This window comes from Oculina patagonica, chromosome 10 (genome assembly GCF_052425735.1).
Source record: "Oculina patagonica isolate OP01 chromosome 10, crgOcupat, whole genome shotgun sequence".
In the NCBI taxonomy this organism is placed as follows: Eukaryota; Metazoa; Cnidaria; class Anthozoa; order Scleractinia; family Oculinidae; genus Oculina; species Oculina patagonica.
Window position 1 is genome coordinate 8,015,761 of NC_135767.1, and position 23,784 is coordinate 8,039,544.

The following is a 23,784-nucleotide window of genomic DNA, read 5'->3' on the forward strand; positions in this document are numbered from 1 at the left end:
TGATTCGAGCCCGCAAAGCGGCCCATTCAAAGCGACGAAGTCGCGAAAACGAGCCACGCAAGTCGCGATAGGTCGACCGTCCCGGCGTGTTAAATTAATAAAGACGACGGACTTTTTCTAAAGTCTAGCTTGAGTCTAGCTGAGATCCCCCACCACATCAAAACATGACAAAATGATGTCAAGATGCTGTTGCGTTCTTGTAATTAAATGATTTACCGTATCATAATTAATAATCATCCAAAATAGAAAATTAATTTCCAATCAAATGTCTGAATTGAAGAAAAGGATGAACAGAAAAGAAAAACCGATAAACATCGTCGAAACTTCGGGGGCAACCTAGTGTCAGCTATTTCTAGTGTTAGTGTTTGTTAAAATAACCAAGTTCCCTGTTTCAGATTGTAGCCGCTCTTTCACTCTTTTATAAACTTAATAAAAAATAAATGCTGTAGCTAAATGGCAGGGAGTGGCCACAAACTAAATGCATCAGAAATCCGCGGGCAGACTGCTGTTTTGACAGTGCAAGTGAAATTCCTGAAGGAAGAAGAATTACTTTTATACTTACAATGTAATTAACTGGCCCTCTTTTGTGTTCATTACCCTTTTTTCATAGGTTGTTTATGTGCCAATTAAATCCCTATGCTGATCAAAGGTCTCAAATAAAGCATAAAATCCAAGTTTCGAGTATTAAATTCTGTTCTAACATTACTACTGTGCAGCAAACTGTCAAGAAATAGTAATGCGCTTCTATCTGATCAAGTTTGCACAAAAACACCCTCTCATTCTTATGACACCAATTTCATCATTTCAGTTTCACATTTCATTTACGTCTACACTTTACTTTTCAATTTGAGTTCTAACTGCAGTCTTTATATATTCGTCAATCTACCAAACGGATAGTTAAAATGTTGTTGTTCAATATTATTTTTATTATTGTTAAAGTTTTGTACATGATCGTTAAAATACTATTAGAGAAGGGAAATGGTCACAACTATTGTTCTCAGACAGGACCCACCACTCTGCAAAATGACAGGTGGTCTCTTCAAGGAACCTCCCCCCCCCCCCCCCGCCCCTTCCCCAACTTAAAAGATGGTGTCTTGTTTGTATAGCCCCCACTCTATCAGGAGTAGAAACTGAGAAAAAGATTCAAACCTTCTTGTGCCATTTCTCTAGCAAGGCAAGCTTCATGCACACCTACTATGAAAGTCTCAACTTGAATTTTAAGCCAAATAAATTTTGTCTATTTGGCTTATCAGACAGGTAGTGACTTGCATGGCCCCGCTACCCCTACACAAGTTGGGTCCAAGTCGAGTACACTTGTTATAACCACTTTACGAGACTGTCAATACTTGTCCAAGCTATGGTAATGGAGCTTGTATGGCGAATACATAATTTTACAATGTTCTCTCTCAGGTGGCACCTCTTATCGCTAGCATTTTTCTATAAGTTCCGACATCCGACGACTGAGGTCCGTCAACTTGGATTTTTATAGTGTTAGGAAAGGCCCAAAAAAATCTTAAAAATTGAAAATAACGTAGCTAAAAATAGAAATTATTAAAAAAGTATACCACGAGAAAGTGTTGCATAACTATTATGAATAAACCGTTACAAAAGATGTAAAGCCTTTAAAAACAGATGAATAACAAAGTCCTTTGTGTTACCAAATAGCATTATAGCAACATTTTAATAATCAGCTCTCAGCTTCGGTGACAATAAACGAGTAGTGTTCTTTAACTTCGATAATTTTCGGCTTATTTTTTGTGGAGTGAATAATACAAGGGAATAAGTTTAAAGCAAGTTAATAAGCGATTGATGGTTACTTTGTCCATCAACTTTGCTAACACTGCAGTAAAACCAACTGCGTGCAGTGTACAAAACCGACGAAACTTTTGTTGAGTCGTTAAATAAAAAAAAAACTAGTATTGAAGCTTTCAAGTCATTTCAAAGGAAAAATAAATACTATTAAAACATCTAGGCCTTTAAATTTTCAGATGTATCATTGAGCCGTTTCAATTTTCGATCACTCGGTTTTGTTCGAAAATTTTCGAAGTTAAAGCAAACAATAATAAAGTACCTTTCATTACAGTAGTTTCTCGAAGCTTTGAGCGCTGATATTTAGCAGCTTTGATTCAGCTTAACTTAAGGATACGTTGTGGATATCTACTTCACTTGATAAGGCTTAAAACTCAAAGTTTTTATTTCCGTGACTTGCCCTTCAGAAGTGATGTGGTAGGTATTGCTGACGTAAGCATCGTTGTCGTAACTTGTGACGTAAACCGACTTCTTTGAACTTTGTTTAATGGACCTTAGGAAAAAGAAGTGTATTAAGATAAAAACATTAATTTCAGAATTATAGTCTTCTTGATCAATGATAACAAAAATAACGTAATCACGCATAGAAGAGGTTGTAATGTTTGGAACTATAAATTCAACTCAGTTATGGTATGTGGAAACTGGTGTCAGAAGCAAACTTAGTTATAATAACTTTAGACTTTCTTGTACTCTTGGCCATGAATCACTGCCAATAGGAGAACATACCATGGTCTGACGTCACATATCAACCACTCTAGTCACAGGGAGCAGAGGAGTCAAATTCGACCTTTAATTGATCTAATTCGTAGCGCTTGTCATACGCTATACGATCTTTTTGTTTGCGGCTACGCCAAGCGCAACAGGATTCCCGCTGGTTTAACCGTTGCGTAAACAAAAAAGATCGGATAACGTATGACAAGCGCAACGAAATAGATCGAACATTTTAATATTTTCAAAGGTTGAATTTGGTCCTCTGCTCCCTGTGCTCTAGTATGCGCGCGGCGAATATGTATTGGAAGTTGCGGCAACATGTTGCACGAACTAGGTGTACATTAATTCTGCGACATGTTGCCGAAATGTTGCGCAACACGCGTGGTAATACGCTCAACAACACTTTTCAACTGACAATGCTACATTGTTGCGTGACAAATTGAAATGAAATGTTGCGCGTATTACTCGGCCTTAACTAGGCATTACTTACTTTAAAAAGGTGCGCGCGCAAGGGTTAAAATCCCTTACTCTCAGAATGAAGAATGTTTCGCGAGTGAACAACGCGATGTTTAGTTAGCAGTTAACATGTATTTGCTCTCTAAGTTTTGATCCATTCACTGAATTGTGCGTCTTTTGTGATTTTCAGAGGGATTTTTGCCTTTAAGACACCGAATCGAAAATCTCTCTATGATAAGTTATCTGGTAATTTGTCACAGAAGAATGTATTGGATTTAACTAATTAATTGAAGTTCGTACGATTTCAGTGTCTCTTACCCGTTACTTCTAGATCTCTTGCAAGCCAACACAAGGGCAATGATAATCACCAACAATAGAACACCACCCACACAAGCTCCTATGATTATAGCAGTCGTTGGTTTTGATTCCTCGTCACTTTTTTTTGTGGGATCCGTAGTGGAGACTAAAGGTTGAACACTTACGATGGTACCATTAATCATCGATTCTTCAATGCTCGATACATCACTCTCCAGGATGGCTTTCACGACTTCTTTGCGTACAATGTTATCAGATAGCCCTTGGGGGAATTGTAAGTAAAATGCCAACAACGCTACGAATGGATCAACAGTCAACTGCTTTGGATAACCCGGGAGAATGTGGACCTTATCCTTTGAAAATACCTTTTTGTCAGAACTGTTAAAGACACAGAAAGAAAAAAATAATAAAAATTAATAGTTTAGCACAAAATATTGACATTGAGATCAAAGATTCAATCAGATTTTTAACTCGTGCATCACCACTGAACCGAAAGAGAGATGATATATGTTTTGTAAAAGACTTAGTTAAGACGATCTTATCTCTTGGAGCTTGTTTCTTTTTATAGTTTAAAAGGAATAGTTTGCAGAACAAATAGACAAAAATTTGCGCGGGTAAAGGCAAATACGGATAACAGTATCGCTGATGATGATGATGTTGATGATGATGAAGATGATAATGATGATGATGATGATGATGATGATGATGATGATGATGATGATGATGATTGACGATGACCCGAGCGATGATGATGATTATATGATTATGATGATGATGATGATGATGATGATGATGATGATGATGATGATGATGATGATGATGATGATGATTATGACGATGATGATGATGATGATGGATTCCCGACCAAGATTATCAGAGGTTATATTACAGCCGATCAAGAGCCAATCAGAGAGACCTGTGCGGAACTCTTTTCAGTTGTGTCAGTTGGGAAGGATCAAGCGTGCGAAGATAGCAGTCTATATTTTTTATACAAGAGTCTAGGAGTTGTGACTAACTACATGATTTTGTTTGAAGTGGGCACATCTAAGGAATCGTAATGCTGTGGTTATTCTAGTGTTTTTTTGTATTTACGTTATGTCTATTTTTCAGTCGAAATAGTTTTTACCTTGTCGAAATGAAGTGACATCGGAATATGTCATTAGCACAGTAATCTGTAGCCAGCCTTGCAATTCTCCTTTAAAGTCATCTTCCATTTGTTTGTTCCACTAATCAAGCACAAGTAAACAAACGAACGAATGGTCGATTGTACTAAGAAATATTGCATTGGAGTAATATTTAAGTGGAAAGGTAGTGAATTTAGTTAATTATAGGTGATAAAAAAGAGTCTGAACAGTAAAGCAATAATGACAATAATAATAATTATAAAAACAATGTATAATTATAATAAAAACCTTCCCAAAATCCTTTGCAACTGAAAAATCGTCAATGCCAAATAACTTGGTCAGTTTGAAGTCAGCAGGAGTAGTACGTCGTATAGAAATAACTCTTACCATAAACTACTTCTTGTATAAGTCGTAGGTCGATGACGTCATTAGTCACCTGGCTTTGCTCGGAAGTTCGTTTTTGCTCACTGTGACGAAAATAGTTTGTTACTGAAAAAGCAGTCATTGCAGTTTGAAGCACATTGGTGTGAGGCATTTCGGACTGCTCAGGTACGGAACAAAATATAAATATTAATGAAAATGGAATCTGGGTACAAGTGCGTATCTGGCGTTGCATTAAATGTAAGGTAATCAATCCCATTGTTATGACGTCATCGGTCACGTGACCAGAACGGATCACATTTTAAATTCGCTTGAAAACTTTACTAGAACCTCTCTCTTAGGATCTTTTTGAGCGAAGTTGTAGTTTTTTAAATAGTGTTTTTAAAAATGGCCATTATTACTTTTTCTTGAAAAAGTACGGCAATAAAAAATACAATTGAAAAGTTTGTTGGCTTCCTACTCAACGACCATTTGCATTTGAAATAAAAGAAAATTTTGCCAAAGGCTTGAGTGTATGCTCTATATGATAGCGTTGTCAGTTTCTGTTCATTTTAATTGCTTTTGGCGAGGATGGATTTTATTTCTTTCAGACGAAAGGAGAGGCGCCTGGGGAGAATTTAATCTGCGGCCCCCTTCCCCTCTCCCCTGCTTGCGGATTCCCCGTGGTCCGTATTGCGGGCTCATGACGAGCATTTTCAAAATGGCGTCGATGGCGATCTTATGAAGTGATTTTGAGTTATATAGGATAGTTTTGTCAATGTTCTTTCTTCTTGACGCGATCACGAGTCCCCAGACAAAGGGTATGCAATATCCTTTATTTGTATTCCCGATAAAGAAGAATATGGAATGAGGAGAAACGGTGGAAGCTTTTCGCAAACATTTCTAACAGAAACTTACAGTGACCTGAGGTAAGCATTTCTCATTTTACTATAATTTTATTTTGAAGACTGGCTTAAAATTATGTCTTCGGCGTTTATGTGAAGATTTATAAAAGTGCTAAAGATAAAATCGTGCCAAAACTTAGCTAACTGGAATTAAAGCCGAGATCGGCGATTAAAAAAAAATAGATATTGTAGATTTTGAGGCGATAGTATCATAGTAATGTCACTCAGTTCGTCGAGGCATGTAATTGTTATTTATATTTGTCATCTGAATGTTAAGCTACTTCAAATTAATAAGAATCGCATCCATTCATTATTTATACGTGAGGAAATGTTTGTCGAAATATTGACCAAGTGGTAACTTAAAATTTGTATCTTTCCATGATGTGTATTATATTGCCAGACATAGATTTACGTTTCTTTTGCATTTTGTGGTATACAGGTAATTTGTGGGATTAATAGAATGCCTAATGTGTAAACAGGATTTACAGAATTCAGAACTGAGGAATTTCTGAATTACTGGTGAGTTAAACTATGGATTATAACAAGTTCAGGTAGTTATTGATCTATTCAGCCAATCTCAGCAATTCCCATCCTCCTCTCTACACACATTCATTACCTGAGACATTTAAGATCTACTTCCTGACCAGACATTTGCCTACTTTATAAAAAAGCTGTTGACATTTTTTAAGGCATGTATTTTCAGTTGTTGTATGGCCTTCAGTAGTATTTTAAACTACAGCTAGCAATGTAAAAAAATCAAATGAAGCCTGACATTTTTTCTGCAAAATTATGATTAATGAAAGGAAGGGTGCAAAGAAAATTAATTTCTTTCTGGCCTGACCCAGGTAGACTGGGCAATGTCATTTGGCTATCTAGCAAGTGGAAAAAATTATTGAATCCACTAGCCCAACATGAAAGCAGTCAGTTATTTTTTCACACACTGAAAAAGGCCATTTAATATACAGTCTGCATGCTGGAAAAATAGCAATTTCTTTAAAATAAATAGTTTTTGTTTGTTTTGTTTCTATTTACAGGTGACTTGAAGAGTGCAATGACATTCCTCTTAGTCAAAATGAAATCAAAAATACACATTGTGTTAATGCAATAAAATTGTCACATGATTGATTCCCACATGTTGCCAGTTTAAGCCTGAAATATATACTTTAGTGACATTTATAGCTATTTATGTAATATGAACATCCCAGAACCCAATAAGGCTACATGTGAATCTTGACACTCTGTTACATGTAAGATTTGAAACCACTCTGGGGTTCATGACAAAAATATTTTGTTTCAATAAAAATAATGAAATTACAGAGAACTTACGAAATTATTATCGCAGACCATATATAATGGCAGTTTAATTATAATGTGTGGTTCCAAAACATATCCATACCTACCCCAAGGATGGTTCTTTGGTTTGGACCCTTCCGACCCCCTGGAACTTTCAGTTTAGCTTTATACTTTTTTTTAAACATTTGGGCTATTGCGACCTCCCTCCCCTTCAGAGTTTTCTTTGACCATCCTTGGGTTGAGTATGGAATTTTCTGGAACCGCACAATGTAGGCATTTGCTTAAAAAAGTAAGCTGCAGATTGATGCACACTAATATATTTGTTTAACCTTTTCACATTTGCCAGTTTTCTATGGAATAAATAATTATATATTGTTTTTACCGGTTTCACTTGTAATAATAATAATAAAAATAATAATAATAATAATAATAATAATATTAATAATAATAATAATAATAATAATAATTATAACAATAAAAATAATAGTAATAATAATAATAACAATAATAATAATAACAATAATAACTTATAATAATAAAGCAAAATATTTCAAAAACAGCAAGGCCTCAGTATGAGATGTTCCCGTAACGACCTCAATCTCGGTTAATAAGTAGTTATTATTGACATAATGTCTCCGTAAAAAAAATCGGTCCGCCATGCGTACGTGTGGGGGCTTGATAATTTCAAATTTGATTCTTCTTTTTTGTGAATTCATTTAGTACATTCAATTACCTTAAGGCTGCTATTTATTGCGGCAAATAATCTTTGCGATTTTTTGCAAATTCATTCCTTGAAAATTTATGAGCAGCAGGTGATTCAAACATTTCTTTGATGCACATGATAACAGATAAACAGCGGAATGTCTATTACATTGATATACGATATTTTCGCCTCACGTCATTAAGAATGTAAGAGTAGCACAGTCGGGTAGGCATCTGACTGGGGAACGAGAGGTCGCCAGAGGCCCGAGTTCGAATCACAGCGGGGACAATTTTTTTCTTTTTTCCTTTTTTTTTTTCTTTTTTAACCAGTAGCACTAAAATGGTTTGTTTATTATATCGCTCCGTAGGTATGCATTGCAGAATAATTTACATATATCAGAACATATAGCCATATAGACTGATTCAAGTACAAATGTATTAAATTGTGCTGTTTCTGCGGCTCTCAATATTGGCTTGCGTAAGCGTAAAAGCTCCTCTTGAATTGATGTGCAACCTGCACAGACTTCCAGCCAAACGAAACTTCTGTGAGCTGACTTCGTGAGCTGCTGTAATGACGAGCAACTACAGGAACAGCTGAAATCAAAGAAACCACACGAAACGACACGCCAAAATCCAATATGGCCTACTCGACAAGACCGCCGACTCATCCCCAGGATCTCTCGCAGAAGACCACGTGACACAAGCAAACCCACACACAAATAAATAAATAAATCCCTCAGTCGATAACAATGTGCGGGCAGAGCCCCCACAACAATTAAAGAAAACACTAGTAACTGTAGAAACCTCCTTTTTGATATCCAGATTCTGAACTTTGAGCAAAACAGATTCTTCTCTTTCTTTTGAAGATGCTGTTTGCGTAGTAGGGGTAGTGGTAGAAGAGTTGCCTGGTTAATACAAAAATAAGAAAACAAAAGGACAGTTAATGCAATGATATTATCATTTTTCTTTATTTTTTCCAGTTTTTTGAAAGAGAGTTGCACGATTTGATTATATTTGCATTCCATAAGCATTCTGGCTTGATTTTGCATCAATTTCCGTTATATTCTGAATTTCTAAGGAAATGGTGAAATCCAAGATGGCGGATCCAAGATGGCGGCTATAATGACGTCACAGCCAACCAAAAATATGTCATCTTGTAGAGTTCGCTTCGGGCTTTCTACTTAGTGCAAAAATATTTCGCTGCGCCTTAATAGGACGAAAAATTCTGGGGAGGATCCATCCACCATCAACCCCCTCCCCTGTACGATGGTGGGTGTATGAGTCTGCTTGTACGTCCGATGGTTAAAAGTGTTTTAAATGATTCGAAATGATTTAAATGTTTTAAATGATTCTCCGCGAAATCAAAATAGTTAAGGTCTAAGTTGTCTCCGTAGAATTCGGGTAGACAAATGCAGTCGTACCCGCCAGGAAACCTAGCACATGTTCCATTATTTCGGCATGGAGAGCTGATACATTTGTCAACTATAAAATAGTAATTAAAAAAAAATTTAAGAAAATTTTGAATAGCTTTAACAATGCACATTTTTGCTCCAGAAATGTCCTACAGAGAAATCTAAGCCCCGAAAGTTAAATTACGAGTGGTTATCGTCCGTAAGAAATAACAAATAAAATTTTAAACTTAATTGTTACACCTTGTTACAAACTTACGTATCTGACAGTTGTCTCCATAGAATTCCAGCCAACACATACAGCTGTACCCACCAGGAATTCTAGTACATGTTCCGTTATTACGACATGGAGAGCTGGTACAGTTGTCAACTATAAAAAAAGTAATTAAATCATTAAAACGAATTTAAAGAGGAATATATTTACATTTTATTTCACGTGCACTTTAAAAGGCCGTAACATTGCACATTTTTACTCCTCCTTCCTTCTTGTATAACATTATTGTCTCTTTAATTTGTTCAATGTGTTTAATTTTCAACCTTTAAAGTTCCCTTAATGGTGTGTTATAAATAAGTTCAGCCTTATCGATATACCCTTACTTTCTGTGACCTCCGCTAATACCTGAAGCATGAACAATAAAACCGCAACACAAGAATTTCTGGCCTAATCAATTTCATTCTCCGAAAGTCTGTCCTGGCGAACAACCTGCTACAGGACTCTTGGCTCGAAATTGCACATATAAGAGCTGCAAAGCCATATTACTTTCTTTCAACTTACTTATCTCACAGTTATCTCCATAGAACCCTGGTGCACAAGTGCAGTTGTATCCACCAGGATACCTTGCGCATGTGCCACTGTTTTGGCATGGAGAGCTGGTGCAGTTGTCAACTACAAAAGAGTAATTAAAAAGCTTTGTCAGAAGAACACAATAGCATTCCATTATAAATATAAATTCTACAGGCTAAACAATACCCATTTTTACTCCAGACTTACTGTCTGTGGACAAAGTTTGATTAGTTTACTTTGATATACATCATGGGGTATGGTGCTGTTTACTATACCGTACTGACCATGTGGTTTTAACCCTATTCATACCGGGCTTTTTTGGACCTTCTCTGACCGGGGGGGGCTTCCCGAAGCCCCCCCCCCTCATGTAACTTCAACAATATTTAAGCAATCACAATGAAACTTATAGGACATATAGTATGTCCGAAAATCTTTCTTTTGGTATACGTCACGTGGGAATATGACGTCATGATATCAAAACAGCCGCCATCCTGGATCCGCCATCTTGGATTTCAATTTTTTTCCAAAATGCCAGAAAACCACCCAAAATTACTGCAAAGTACACAAAATCGATAAAACTGTGCTTAAAAACCGTAAAAAGGTAAAAATTAATTGTATTTAAGATAATTTCCATTAATAGAAACCCGAAAATTTCAAATTTGGGAAATATGCCTATCAACATGCCGTTGCCATGGTGATGTCAAGTTCCTGACACAACGTCCTATCCTACCAAATTACTCCCAGATAAATTAAATTAAATTAGTTAAACTCACAAAGTTTGGCAGGGTATAGTTGAATCTTAAAAAAGTTAAAAGCGTTCAAAGTCAGCGCGGCCCTCAAAAGCCCCCCTCCCCCCTCCCCCCCCCGGTCTCAATAGGTTTAAGTCAGTGGATAAAATCCTGAATACTGAGTCGTCGTCGTTATGTTTAAAACGTTGATTAATGTAAAACGCCAGTACTTTAACATTAATTGCCCGATCGTTATATTGCACTAAACTTATTCCCTACCCCACAAGGAAGGCAACTCAAAAGCATCGGTCCGGGTGAGAAAAGTCATCGGGGAAGAAAAACAGCTTTACATGTTTTGAGCCAAGTCGGTTCTGCTTCTCATTTCTCTCAAGATTTTTACATTTCTTGAATTTCCGATTTGTAAGCAGTCAGCTGCGTTATTGCTTTACCTTATTTCAACTTACTTATCTCACAGTTGTCTCCGTAGAAGTCCGCTGGACAAGTACAGTTATACCCACCAGGATGCCTACTGCATGTGCCACTATTTTGGCAGGGAGAGCTGGTGCAGTTGTCAACTACGAAAGATTAATTGAAAACTATTTATGCAAACGTTGGACACCGCATTATAAATAAATTTTATTAAGCCTTTAACGTGTCATTTTTGTACTCCAGAATTTCAGGTCTAACAATAAAGTTTGATTAGTTTAATTTCATGTACGTATTTGATGCTGTCGTGGCCATGCGGTTCTAACGCTCAATCTGTGAGCAAAACCACAATACGAGACCAGATCTTTTGTTTATATGTCCGACGAGTAGCGCGAAGCACTGATACTAGTTTTAAAGGTTTAAGTTGTCAAAAACGAGCGAAAAAATGACAGCATAAAATACTTCTAATCCCCTTAACCAAAAGAAAGTCAACTAAAAATTAGCGGCTTGCGGAAGAGAAAGCACTAGAGCAGAGAGTAAACTTGAAGGGGTTGAGACAAGTTGGTTCTGCTTTTTACCCCGAGGGCGTTTTTATTTCCAAAGACAAATCTTTGGTTTAAAAGTTTTACGGAGGGGGCTACGCTCTGATAGTTTGAAAAACACTGTGTTGTAGCCGTTCGAAATAATTTAAGATACAATTGCTTTTTTTTAGTCTTTCTTTAACTTACTTATCTCACAGTTATCTCTGCGTGGAGATCGCACTATTTCTTGCTGAATTAATACAGACGAAAGCCTAACTTCGCCTTCGATAATACGAGCTGGTCTTCATCCAATTCTCTTTCTTTCAGATATTGCCGAAATACAATAAGAGGAGATTCCATTGCCTTCTTTGTAGCTTCGCTGTTTTTTTCGGGCCTAGCAGAAAAATCCAACCGCTCTTCTTCGTCTCTGGAAAACTAGCTGCAATTTTTCTCGGAAGTGGATACAACTACGCATGAGCAGAATATTATTTGTAGCAAAATCACTGTCAGACGCTAGTGCGCACGAGCAGACCATTATTTGTAGGCAGTTATTTGCAGATCACGTGGTGGGCTCTCGGCCAATGAAAAGAAAAAAAATGCATTGAATGATAAAAATGATTAATTGGAAACCATTTTCAGTAACCTTTGGACACTTAATTATAAATATAATTATTATTTGGCCTTAGCATGTCAATAATAAAGTTTGATTAGTTTAATTTTATATACGTATTTGATGCTGTTTACAATGCCGTCCTTACAATGTGGTTCTTACTTTTAATCTGTGTACGTAACCACAATGCAGGACCAGATTTCTCGGGGTGACGATCTGATAAAAGTAATGAGCGGTAACCTTAAGAAATAAATGACACTGAGCGAAAATTACTTTTCATTGCGTAACTAGCAAAATACAAGACGAGGCACTTGCCTCGTTTAGATTTTTACCTAAAATTAAAACCAAAATAAGTTCTGTTGGGAAAATAATGTCTCTGAAAGTGTTTCAGATTGTCTAGATTTCAAAACTGTCTGGAGGCATTCCCTCAGAACCCCATAAAAAGATCTTGCCTCGTCTATGGCAAAGGTCTGGTTACGGCCCTGGGAACTTACCCATAAAACTGAACTCAAAATGAGCAGCTTGTTATTCACCTCAAACAACATTACTTACGTTTTGCGCTTAAACCGTTTGTTAGAAACAACAAATAACAAATTTCCAGCGCCATCTGTCCGGCGCCGTGTATCGTACTTCAGTTGAACTAGGGACAGGGAAAGGGGATCCAGGCTGTATGTCAGAGGTAAGTGTTGGAGGCAAGCCTGAATTATCCGTCGCTGTAACTGTCGGCCAGGTAACGTTCATTGAAGGTGGTGGAACGTTGTGCATTACAATGTTGCTTGGGCATGTGATAAATGGTTCCTGTTGGTCTAAAACGTGTAGTAAAAAAAAAGATGTATACAACTCAACATAGCATCATTCTTTTAAACTAATTTCTTTGATAATCGCACCTATAACAAATGTCTTGATTTTGATTGATTCTGTTCGCGTTTATCGCGTTATTGTACCAATAACAAAACTCTCGTTTCTGATCGGTTTCCCCGGACGCTTATGTGTCACGTATTTTGAGCGAGTTCACGAACGTGTCCAATTACAGTCCTCCATTTTGAACAACTTTATGTTGAATTTTCGCGTGCTTAAATTTCGCGCAATGTTTTGGTATTATTTCGCGATTATTTTAAAAATCGCGAAAATCGGGAAAATTATTACTCGCGAAAATAAGTAAGATTAAGGTAGTGCTTATATTAAATAGATTTTGCCAAGCCTAAAAGTGGAGATCCCCAGTAATTTACTTTGCCCTTTTTTATATAATTATGTGAATTCTCTTACAATAGACAGAAAAAAATATAGCATTTGAGCCTGTGATCCAATAGAAAAACCATTTTCTGGTAAGCGGTCAATTTAAAAAAGAATACACATGACCCCGATAAGTTATACACCTGAGCCTGCGATGTAGTTACGTGTACTGGTCGGCGGACACCTTGTATTGACAGCTGTCAACTGACCATAACGTGGATGTCCAGTATCAAAGAGGTTAGGGTTAATCCATTTCTGAAGTGGGCGACGTATGTACGTACGCGCCTGTGAGCCATGCCGCTAACCGTGATGACCTATTTCTGTGTATTTTCTATGGCTATGGGGCTCCGCTCTGCGGACCTTCGGGCCGCTGTGGAGCTCCGCTAAAAATTGCATATCCTGTTCGTTATTCTGCTCGGATGCTGCTTTTCTGCTCATATTAATTCTGCTTTGTACAATTTTGACATATTTGCATTCATATCATTAGACAAAGATAGTGTCAACGCCCCCCCCCCCCCCTTTTTTTACTCTAAACGCCATGTAGCAATTTTGATTCACTGGTGGACTTTCAAATAAAATTCTCTTTCTCTCGCGGCCCTTATATGATGATTCCTTTAATTTATCGTTAAAAAAAAATGGAAAACGTTTTTAAGTTTAAATTAGACATGTTTGACAGACTGAACTTCCTCCATTGTCAATGTGCATTTATGCTTGCTGAATTAGAATTTGTTTCAATTTGTTAGCGATATCTTTGCTTGTTGTTGTCAAATTCTGCTCGAAAATTTCTTATTCTGCTGGCACAATTCCTTTTCCCTCGTCTGATCAAAAATGCTTCACCTATTCTGGACTCTGCTCGAAACTCAGTCTGCCAGCAGAATTTGTTCAAAGCCCCTGTCAGACCATTAAACAAGGCCGTGTCGATCGGTTTCTGGGAAACGGCGTTTCCAAAAAAGACATAAAGACGGTGTAGACAGGCATAAAAGAGCCTCAGCTCAACAACTTGACATAAGCATCCTTCTCCTTGTGGCGGGGGGAAGTTTCACGATATTTCTAACATTCTTAAATCTGTAAAGTCATGGCTTCACCGTTGGTCTGGTTGGGACGAATAGCCTTTTTCGTTCTGATGATCCTCCAGAGCGTTTCATTCGCTTCCTACCCAGCAAAGTACGAAAATCAAAATGGCTGGTACGGATTGCTGCTCCTCTATCTCCCCGCTTTAATTCTGTGGTTCTACATTCTATACGACGAAGGAAAACTCCGTTGGATCTTCTTCGTTTGGGGCCTTTATGTGTGGCTTGCTTTGGTGCCCACCGTCGGGATAATATTTGGAATCGTCGAAGAAAAACTTGAGAAAGGCGTGTTTTTTGGTCCAAATGTGTTAAAAATGACCTTCTGTTTAACCCCGCTTCTCCTGCTGTTGTTGCTGAACACCGGAGCCGATTCACATGAATACAGAGAGCTCGTGTCCAAGCTGTCCTTTCAGATAACTCTGGATCTCTTCGACGGTGTTGAAATGTTGGAAGTTATCCTCGAAGAGAATGAGCTCCTGCATGGTCTTCCGAAGGGATTTGAGAACGCCATAATCGCCATCGTTTGTATAAGCTTCCTGCTCTCTCCTGGTCAACTGATGGAAAACAAACTGCAAGGAAATCGCCAATGGAAGATCCATCGATGTTCATCAGCCTTGCGTATTACCATCCAAGTTCTTTGCGTCAATACGGCCTTTCTGGGGCTTCGTTTAGTGCTGTTTTTCGAGTTCGGAAAAGATGCATCCATTTTCATCGCTAAAAATGGCATCATTATTATCCTTGGCTTTCTGGAGTTATGTTCGATTTTTAGCTGCTGTGGATGTGAGCAGGATCAAGAACAAAATTTAATAATCATTTAAAGGAGCATCGACCAAGTCTACAGTGCCAACCATATATCCGATAAGGATTTTTTCCCTGCTTAGATGATCTTTTTTTTTGCAGCTTTATTTCTAAACAATAAGTAATTTTGTCGGAGTTAGACTTCCCTTTTTGTCAATATGGACTACAGTAAAAACCCGCGAGTAAGAACATAACATTAAGAACCTGTTAGGCTAAAATTTGCAAATTAGACCCAATTTCTATAAAAACCTAATATTTAGCCTAAAATTTGAAAACAGGTTCTTACTTTCTAAAACTGATTAAAAATGTTTACTTTTGGGGGGGGAAAATATGATATGATTAGTGCTTCATTTTGACATAAACTCTATGTGGTATGCAAATTTTATACAAGAAAAAGGCCGAATACCACTAAAATCTCTATAACAACATTGAAATTTTTTCTTCAGGGAAAAATAAGAATCTATTAAGAACCTAAGTAGCCTTAATTTGTGTTAATAAACCTTTATGTAAGAACCTGTTTAGGCTAACCTGAAAAACAATAGGTTCTTACTTGCGGGGTTTTTACTGTATCTTTATATAATCAATCACTAATTTGCTTCCAAACTTTACACATTTAATGGTACCCTTTTATTTGGCACAAGTTAGAGTGTAATGAGTAAGCAGTATACTTTACGTATATTTAAGGTACTATACTTTTGACTGGATATGTGGGTAGCTTATTGTCGGCTCGGGATAGAGAGACTCAGCCCGAGCCCTGCCGGTGTTATGTTGTGTTCTTGGAAGGTAAAATTCTACCCTCGTGCCAAAATAGGCCACCTCAACGGAAGTTATCCTGGTTTCTATAGCATGCTAGGACATCACAGGTTTCCCTCCAGCATTTTGACAGGTTGCCCTAGCATTTGGCCGATACTTATTCAATGTCGGACGGCAGGAAGAATATAGAACTATTAATACTCCAGCTAGGTGGAAAAGGTCCGGCCAGTGAGAATAGATTGTATTGCATACTGTAAACACAACAATAATAAATGCGCTTAGCCAGAGCTCGAATCTGGTTTCAGACTGAGTCAAATTCGCAAAGCATTTTAGCCATGTACTGCAGCTTCCTTTCTTAGACACTTAGACAAGGCACCTTGACTGAGTCTTGCAGTGCTGTTTTAGGGCAACCTTAAAAACTGCTGTAGGGTGACCTGTAAATGACAAGCTACCCAAACTCCATGTGATTGTTTTCATCTACTTATCAGCATCTTTAATTAAACGAAGAAATATATCTTAAGAGTTATTAAGCGTTAAAAGTCATGGCTTCACCATTGATATATTTGGGACGAGCTGTTTTCTTCATCTTGGTGATTATTCAAGGCGTTTTCTTAGCTTCTTACCCAGCAAAGTACGAAAATCAAATTGGCTGGTATGGAATATTAGTCCTCTATCTCCCTGCCCTGATAGTGTGGTCATGTATCTTGCGTAACGAGGGACAACTTCGATGTTTTTTTCTTGTTTGGGGATTATATACTTGGCTTGCATTAGTTCCCAGCATTGGGGTCATCTTTGGACTTGTCGAAGATAAACTCGAGAAAGAAACGTATTTTGGTCCAAACGTCTTGGGATTAAGCCTGAGTATTTCTCCACTTATTCTGCTACTGTTGCTTAACATCGCGACTGATTCACTTGAATATTCAGAGCTGATAACAAACTTGTCTTTTCGAATGATACTGGACTTATTCGACGGCATTGAAATGCTAGACGTTGTCCTGAAAGAAAGCGAATTCAACCATGGAGTTCCTACGAGTTTAAAGAAAGCCATGATTGCTGTTGCGTGTAACGTTTTCTTGCTGTCGCCTTTTCAACTTGCAGAGATCAAATTTGAAGGACACGGTAGTTATCAAATCCGAAGAGTTCCATCAGCCTTACGCACCACCATCAAAATTGTATGTGTCGATAGTGTGTTGCTAGGGCTTCGCATAGATTTGCTATTGAACTTTGGCAAAGAATCTATCTTTATTGCTAAAAATGGCATCATAATTATTCTTGGATGTTTGGAGTTATTGTCAATGTTCAGACCACGAATTGCAGTGGACCTTGTAAATAAATAAATATTGCATTTGCGTGTTCTACTGATCCCTAAGATCTCTCAAAACATCAAGAGCGCCCATTAACCACGAGTTGCACTCGAGGTCGTGCGGCTTCCTTTACAAATACTTCAATTAACGAGTCTTCACTGTCAGTTGACCATGCAGTATCTATTTACAGAAGCGATCGACTAATACTTTGAAATAATATTAAAAAAACAGTGATTATTGATATTTGGAACTACGATCTTTAGGTGTTATGCATTATCACTTGAATCCCTTATTTTTTTAAAGGTGGACAAAGCCCTTTCAAGACACATTCGTTATTAAGGTGTTTCAAGCTCACTAGCTTGTACAAAACAGGACTGAATAAATCTGTGGCACTTTCCGCCATTTCGCTTTTTGCTTAGATAGTTTGGTCCGTAAAACTGAATGGCTCTTTATTTCATAATATCACAATTGTTCGAATTTAGGCCATAATTTTGCAATGGATTTGGTTGAAGCAGACGGCATTCGGTCGCTAATGTCCGGGCCGGAAAAAACGCATGCAGAAATCGTTCAGTTTCTTGTCACTGACAGGCACGTTTTGTAATTTGCCCAATTCCCTGATTGACTTGTTGAAAGTAAATACCGGCCGCGAGGAAAGTGATTGTTTCTTAAAAAGAAACGAAATGTCGGAAAGTGCACCGGTCGGATTTGAACTAATCTGAAAATTCTATAAATAAAAATCTTTCGAACTTCTCGTAAACGTCGTGATTTTTGAATACTCGTGATGATGCCTAGGGGATGATTGTGCAATTAGTACTTTCAAAAAATCACGAGAATAACTCATTAACCACGAATTGACCTCAAGGTCATGTGATTTGCTTGCTATTAAAATAGTTCTGTCCATCCTAGATGATTTTTGCTCAAAAAAATTCAAAAGACCGTGAAGTCGGCTTCAGTCCACAGCACACTCGTTAAAAAGATGGGGTTTTATTTGTTAATTATCAACTTTTCATTTGTTCTTTGAGCAAATTTGTTCTTTGCGCAAATTAGTTATCACTCGTTGAAAATAAGTTAATATTATGTACTCTTTATTGCTACTTCGGATCAGTTTAGCAAATGGCAAATGTTGGCTCTTGTTAACGCTTCGAATGAAGTTGCTAATTATTGATACACGTAATACTTCAATTAAAAAAAAAATCAGTTTACCGAAAACAAGACTACTGTCTATTTCCAAAAGCGATGGACTAATACTTTTAAAGCTCTTCAAATGTTGAATGTTCGTTGTCGAAACTTCATACTAAAGAGCTTACTTAAAACACCAGCAGAAATGTCCGTTAATCTTGTGTCCTAAGTATCATGACATTTTAACTGTTATGCTCAAAAGCTCCAAACAGTGAATATGTAGATTTCAGAGGCATTCTTTGAATTTCTGCACAATCGATTTAAAAAAAACCCGATCCTTATCAGAAGACCACAGAAAAAAAAAAACACAAAGATGGCTTTAAACTCACTGCATGAAATGGCCTACAGAAAGTGTAGCCAAGACTACGTAGCATTTCCAGGAACGCACCACGATGTTGAATTCACCATTTATTTTTCCATATAATAATACGGAGTACAAGTGTGTAAACACACACAATATCCAAACAACTGATAACAACAGATGCTAACTGATGAAACTGATGTAACTGATCAAACTGATGAAACTGATGAAAACTGATGATTCAAAATATGTGTGGCAATGAGGAAACACAGGAATAACGATTCCAAACGAAACACAAATCCAAAAGGCTTATCTTGACTACACGCGGAAGAACTAATGCATGCAAAATCCTACAAAAAATATTTAAATACCACCCAAAGGTTACATAATCCCCAATGGGATTACGTAATAAATTTCTAGGCGCTACATTTCCGGCCCCTGAACTTATAATTAAGTTCACTTAAGTAATTATCAATACGCGACTAGACTACTATAAAAAGAAGTCAATACAACACGTCCTTAAATAAGGCTATTAGTGTTCAAAGTTCAAATATGACGCACTTAAGCAGTTCATATATAACTCCATTTAATTCAATTGGTCTTCCAACTTGTTCACAGTTTTATGTTGAAGGTACTTTCTCCTGTTCGAGGAAACACAGCTTGCTTATCGGCCTCGTCAGGGTAGAGGATTTGGTCGTCACTTTGGCTGATCTTATCAGTCCGTCTCTTCCTGGATGGACTTCTACAATACGCCCCAAAGGCCACTGGCAACGATGAACTCTCTCGTCGGCAACAAGTACTAGGTCCCCCACAGCAAGGTTACGACTCGGTTTTCTCCACTTCTGACGTTCTTGTAAAGTCGGCAGATATTCTGACAGCCATCTCTTCCAAAAAACATCCGCAAGGTACTGAATTTGTCTCCAACGACGCTGACAATACAAATCATCTTTCACAAAAACGCCTGGCGACACATTATATTGGATCGGAGAAGCAACAAGTGGTTGGGGGTCAAAGGTTCCAAATCAAGTGGACTACACTGACTGGAGTCAACGGACGACTGTTCAATATTCCTTGGACTTCAGCTAGTAGGGTTCGCAAAGCTTCTCCGGAAACCAATTGTTCCCTCAATAGAACTCTCAGAATCTTTCTCACCGAACGGATTACCCGTTCCCAGACTCCTCCCATATGTGAAGCTCCAGGAGGATTGAACTTCCACTCGATTTCTTCTGGTGTAGAAAACTTCAATCTTCTGCTGATTCCAGTTTCAATTGTTTCGCGCAGCTCTCTTTCACCGCCACTCAAGTTTCCATTCCTTCTATCACCTTCGGCTTCCCTCTCAGGTTGATAAATCTGCGAAGTGCATTTATAAATGAATCTTTTCAAGAGACCGGCCACTCAAGTGGGTAGCCGCATAGTTAAAAGAGAAAAGGCATCCGTAATCTTGACTGTACTGCGGCCTCGCTTTACGTACAAGGAAAAGAAGTCGACACCAACGTACGAAAATGGTGGTTCCCCAGGAATAATCGATCATCGGGTAAATCTCCATCATTTGCGACCTCGAAGAGCGTCTGCTTCGACACGTTAAACAGCTCCAAGCACTTACGAACAGCGTCCTCTGACAATCCAAAACTTCTGTCTCAAACATGTCACACGTATTCTGACTAGATGGCCCACGGATAACACACGATTCAGCTTGTAACTATGTTTAGGTAACAGCAACGGGCTTCACTGATAATCCAACGTTGAATTCTCAAGTCTCCACCAACTCTTAGGCACCTCTGTCCAACATGTTTAATTAAATGGAACCAGATCCGATGTCTTTCAATCTTTTTCTCAGGCTCTTCAGACTAACACGTTGGAGGGCCTATCACCGGTAAGAAGGACGACCCTGCACAACTTTATGATTGATCCCAGCAGATCGCAACTCTGAGAGTAAAGGTAAATTGAAAGCCACGTTTGCCAACGTGAGATTCTTCGTCGCTAATTTCTTCATCCCAACCGAGCTTTGCTTACAAAGATTGTATAGCTTCTGTAAGACGATGGAGATACCATCCAAGTGGGTCGTAAGAGGAACCCAAAGTATTCATATCCAGTGATACCAAGTAAGGAAGTGCATCAGCACAAATTAAGTCCACAAGCAACGAGGTCAATGGAAGTTCTAGCACCTCCTTCTTATTCACGACAACCCCCCTAGGCCCCTTGCGAGTTACACAAGGGGACATACCGGGGGGCATACCATGCAGGTGAACGCCAAGAACCCAAGGAAACGGGGGAGGGATTGGGCGGCTGAACACCTAATTGCTAGTGGAGAGGATAGTGAGCTTGCCTAAAGAACTAAAGACCAACGCCCGCAGAGAAGGGTGGGGAGTCCAGAGCGCCAAAGCGTCCAGTCCGCCACCATACAAGTGAACCAGTTTTCCAAAAGTTCATTCTCATCTCTTCCCCAAGCACCAACTAATTGACCTACGATCCAGCACGACGGCACGGCCCTTACCACCTCGTCCCAGAAGGCGCCAGAGACTCCTCGTCAATGCATTATGAGATGTGTACACCGCATACCACGCCCAGAGATGCCCACCTAGAGAATACCACACAAGTAACGGAAAGAGAAGCGCCGTTTCCACCACTTGTCCCGGCTGGTTCCACGCACTCACAGGAAGATCGCAAGCGTACTTTTCCTCCCGTTTAATAATGATTTGGTTTACGAACACCGGCCCCAATTAGTGATAAGTGATCTCATTGCCACTTCCCCGAGGATGGCTCTGGAGTGCTATTTCGTGTGTTTCACGAGTTTCCATCAGCACGTTTGATCCGGTGGGTGGATAATAGTCATTTTTTCTATTACAGCCCTCAACGTAACAGCTACTCTTCTGGATCATCCTTAGCCAAGTGTCCGTTTGAAGCATTTCACAGAGTTTAGCATCTCGATTATCCATTCGATCCTCATAAGACTTTTTGAATTTTCACATTCCAGAGCTTATTATTCCATCACACACCAGGCATTTAACGAAGACATCCTGCGTCTCGAATAGGTTGACGATTCTCACTCACTCCATTTGGTACAGGGGAACTAGATTTTCAAAGTCTCCATAGCTGCATGAGTTGTGCCCATTGTATAGGAGGACTTTGGCCTATCCTTCTTGCCTGTGTCCTTGTCACTGTTGAGCGCACCAAAGACCGATGGCAGCTCGATAAGAGAGAAAATTGGACGCCAACTTGAATGCTGTCAGCAACCAACCACATTCAGAGAAGGAGAGAGCTTCTAGATTACGGCACTGTTTCACAATACCGAAGATAACAATTTTGCCTTCTGATCAGCCAGCAAACCTTCTGATATTGGGCTTGAAGGTGGACCACGGGTTACTTGTTCAAGTGAGCGATCTAAAATGGCCAAAACGGTCCTTTAGTTTTCGAGCTCTGGTACCAAGCGAGGATCAAGTTCACACTTAATGCGTCCTAGCAGCAGATTTGAAAAATTTCACCCACAGAATTTCAATGTTTTTCACGACAGCAGCTAGTAGTAAAAGAAGAAATTTGGAGAGAAGGAAAAGGAGACAGGGGCGGCTGGAAGAAGACAGCATGTCTTCCACAATCAAAGTTTTGTCTTGGAGGGCACTCGGAGCTTGTTCACCTGAATTCGAACACCTTTTCCGTCATCTTCAGCTCTTAGCCTAGCGAGCCTTCGATGTCATTCTCCGCGTCCAAAGCTTTCGAAGAAGGGCATCGCATTTTCCCTGCAATCGACGCTTGAGCTGCTTTAACCTTAACTCGGCGACCGCTTTCTCGGCTTTAGCTTCTTTAATTTTTACACTTATGCGGGAACTTGTTCTTGAGCCAGAACGACGACTGCTTTTCGAAGAAGAAGAGGAGCCCTGCTGACTAACGGAATCGTTTGGATGGACATCGTAAGCCACAACTTGTGCATTGAGCTGATCGCCTTCCATCCACGCTTTAACTCGCCGCTGGAATTCGAACTTCTCACGAAATCGATTTTCGTATTCCAAAGTCGCTTTCTCAATCTCTCGACGATCTTCGAGGACTTGCATATACGCGATATGCGCGCGTTCGTAATTAGCAAATGCTGCATGAACAACCTTGAGCTTATTGTTAACAAGTTCCATGTTCGCCTTGTCCGACATCAAAACTTCTGTTTCATCGTAAAGTTTAGTTAGATATCCCTGATATCCAGCACGAGATCGTTTTAAACCTTTCTTGGTTTTCGCGGGAAGGACATTAACGCTGCCACCACGAGCGCCATAGTCGGAACCATCGATAGGCATTGCCGCATCAATGCTATCAACCTCTACACCATCGTCGATATCGGGAAAGAAATCACCAGATTCCGCCATAATAATCCAAAACAACGCAAGAAGATTTGAATGAAATGTAGCCAAGACTACGTAGCATTTCCAGGAACGCACCACGATTTGAATTCACCATTTATTTTTCCATATAATAATACGGAGTACAAGTGTGTAAACACACACAATATCCAAACAACTGATAACAACAGATGCTAACTGATGAAACTGATGTAACTGATCAAACTGATGAAACTGATGAAAACTGATGATTCAAAATCTGTGTGGCAATGAGGAAACACAGGAATAACGATTCCAAACGAAACACAAATCCAAAAGGCTTATCTTGACTACACGCGGAAGAACTAATGCATGCAAAATCCTACAAAAAATATTTAAATACCACCCAAAGGTTACATAATCCCCAATGGGATTACGTAATAAATTTCTAGGCGCTACAGAAAGGATGCAGGGCAAGGTCTATTATCCTCGCTATTAACTGCTTACTTTCTATTCCTTCTTCGGATTAATTCAGCAAGTGGCTAAGGTAGGTTCTTGTTATGTTTCGAATGAGGTCGCTTATTACGTAACATTGCGAAGACTGTCCTTTTTTCATAATTTTAATTTTATTTTTATTTTTAGATCGAGGGCCATAAGTTTAACAGCAATTTTATTTATATTGCTTTCATACG

General features: G+C 38.7%; 3 protein-coding genes across 3 annotated transcripts; 2 read left to right on the forward strand and 1 right to left on the reverse strand.

Moving 5' to 3' along the window:
- Positions 1-1,965: 1,965 nt before the first annotated feature.
- On the reverse strand, positions 1,966-12,698 carry LOC144667199 (uncharacterized). The gene is made up of 7 exons (XM_078528605.1): positions 12,648-12,698; positions 11,751-11,793; positions 11,061-11,171; positions 9,344-9,454; positions 8,385-8,580; positions 3,295-3,669; positions 1,966-2,302 (listed from the first exon to the last, which is right to left on the reverse strand). Exons 1-7 carry the CDS (start codon positions 12,696-12,698, stop codon positions 2,158-2,160), a joined length of 1,032 nt encoding a protein of 343 aa, XP_078384731.1. The 3' UTR covers positions 1,966-2,157.
- Positions 12,699-14,392: 1,694 nt separating this feature from the next.
- LOC144667201 (uncharacterized) lies at positions 14,393-15,274 on the forward strand. The gene has a single exon (XM_078528606.1). The coding sequence runs from the start codon at positions 14,462-14,464 to the stop codon at positions 15,272-15,274; it is 813 nt and encodes a 270-aa protein (XP_078384732.1). The 5' UTR covers positions 14,393-14,461.
- Positions 15,275-16,549: 1,275 nt separating this feature from the next.
- LOC144667202 (uncharacterized) lies at positions 16,550-17,344 on the forward strand. The gene has a single exon (XM_078528607.1). The coding sequence runs from the start codon at positions 16,550-16,552 to the stop codon at positions 17,342-17,344; it is 795 nt and encodes a 264-aa protein (XP_078384733.1).
- The last annotated feature ends 6,440 nt before the right edge of the window (positions 17,345-23,784 follow it).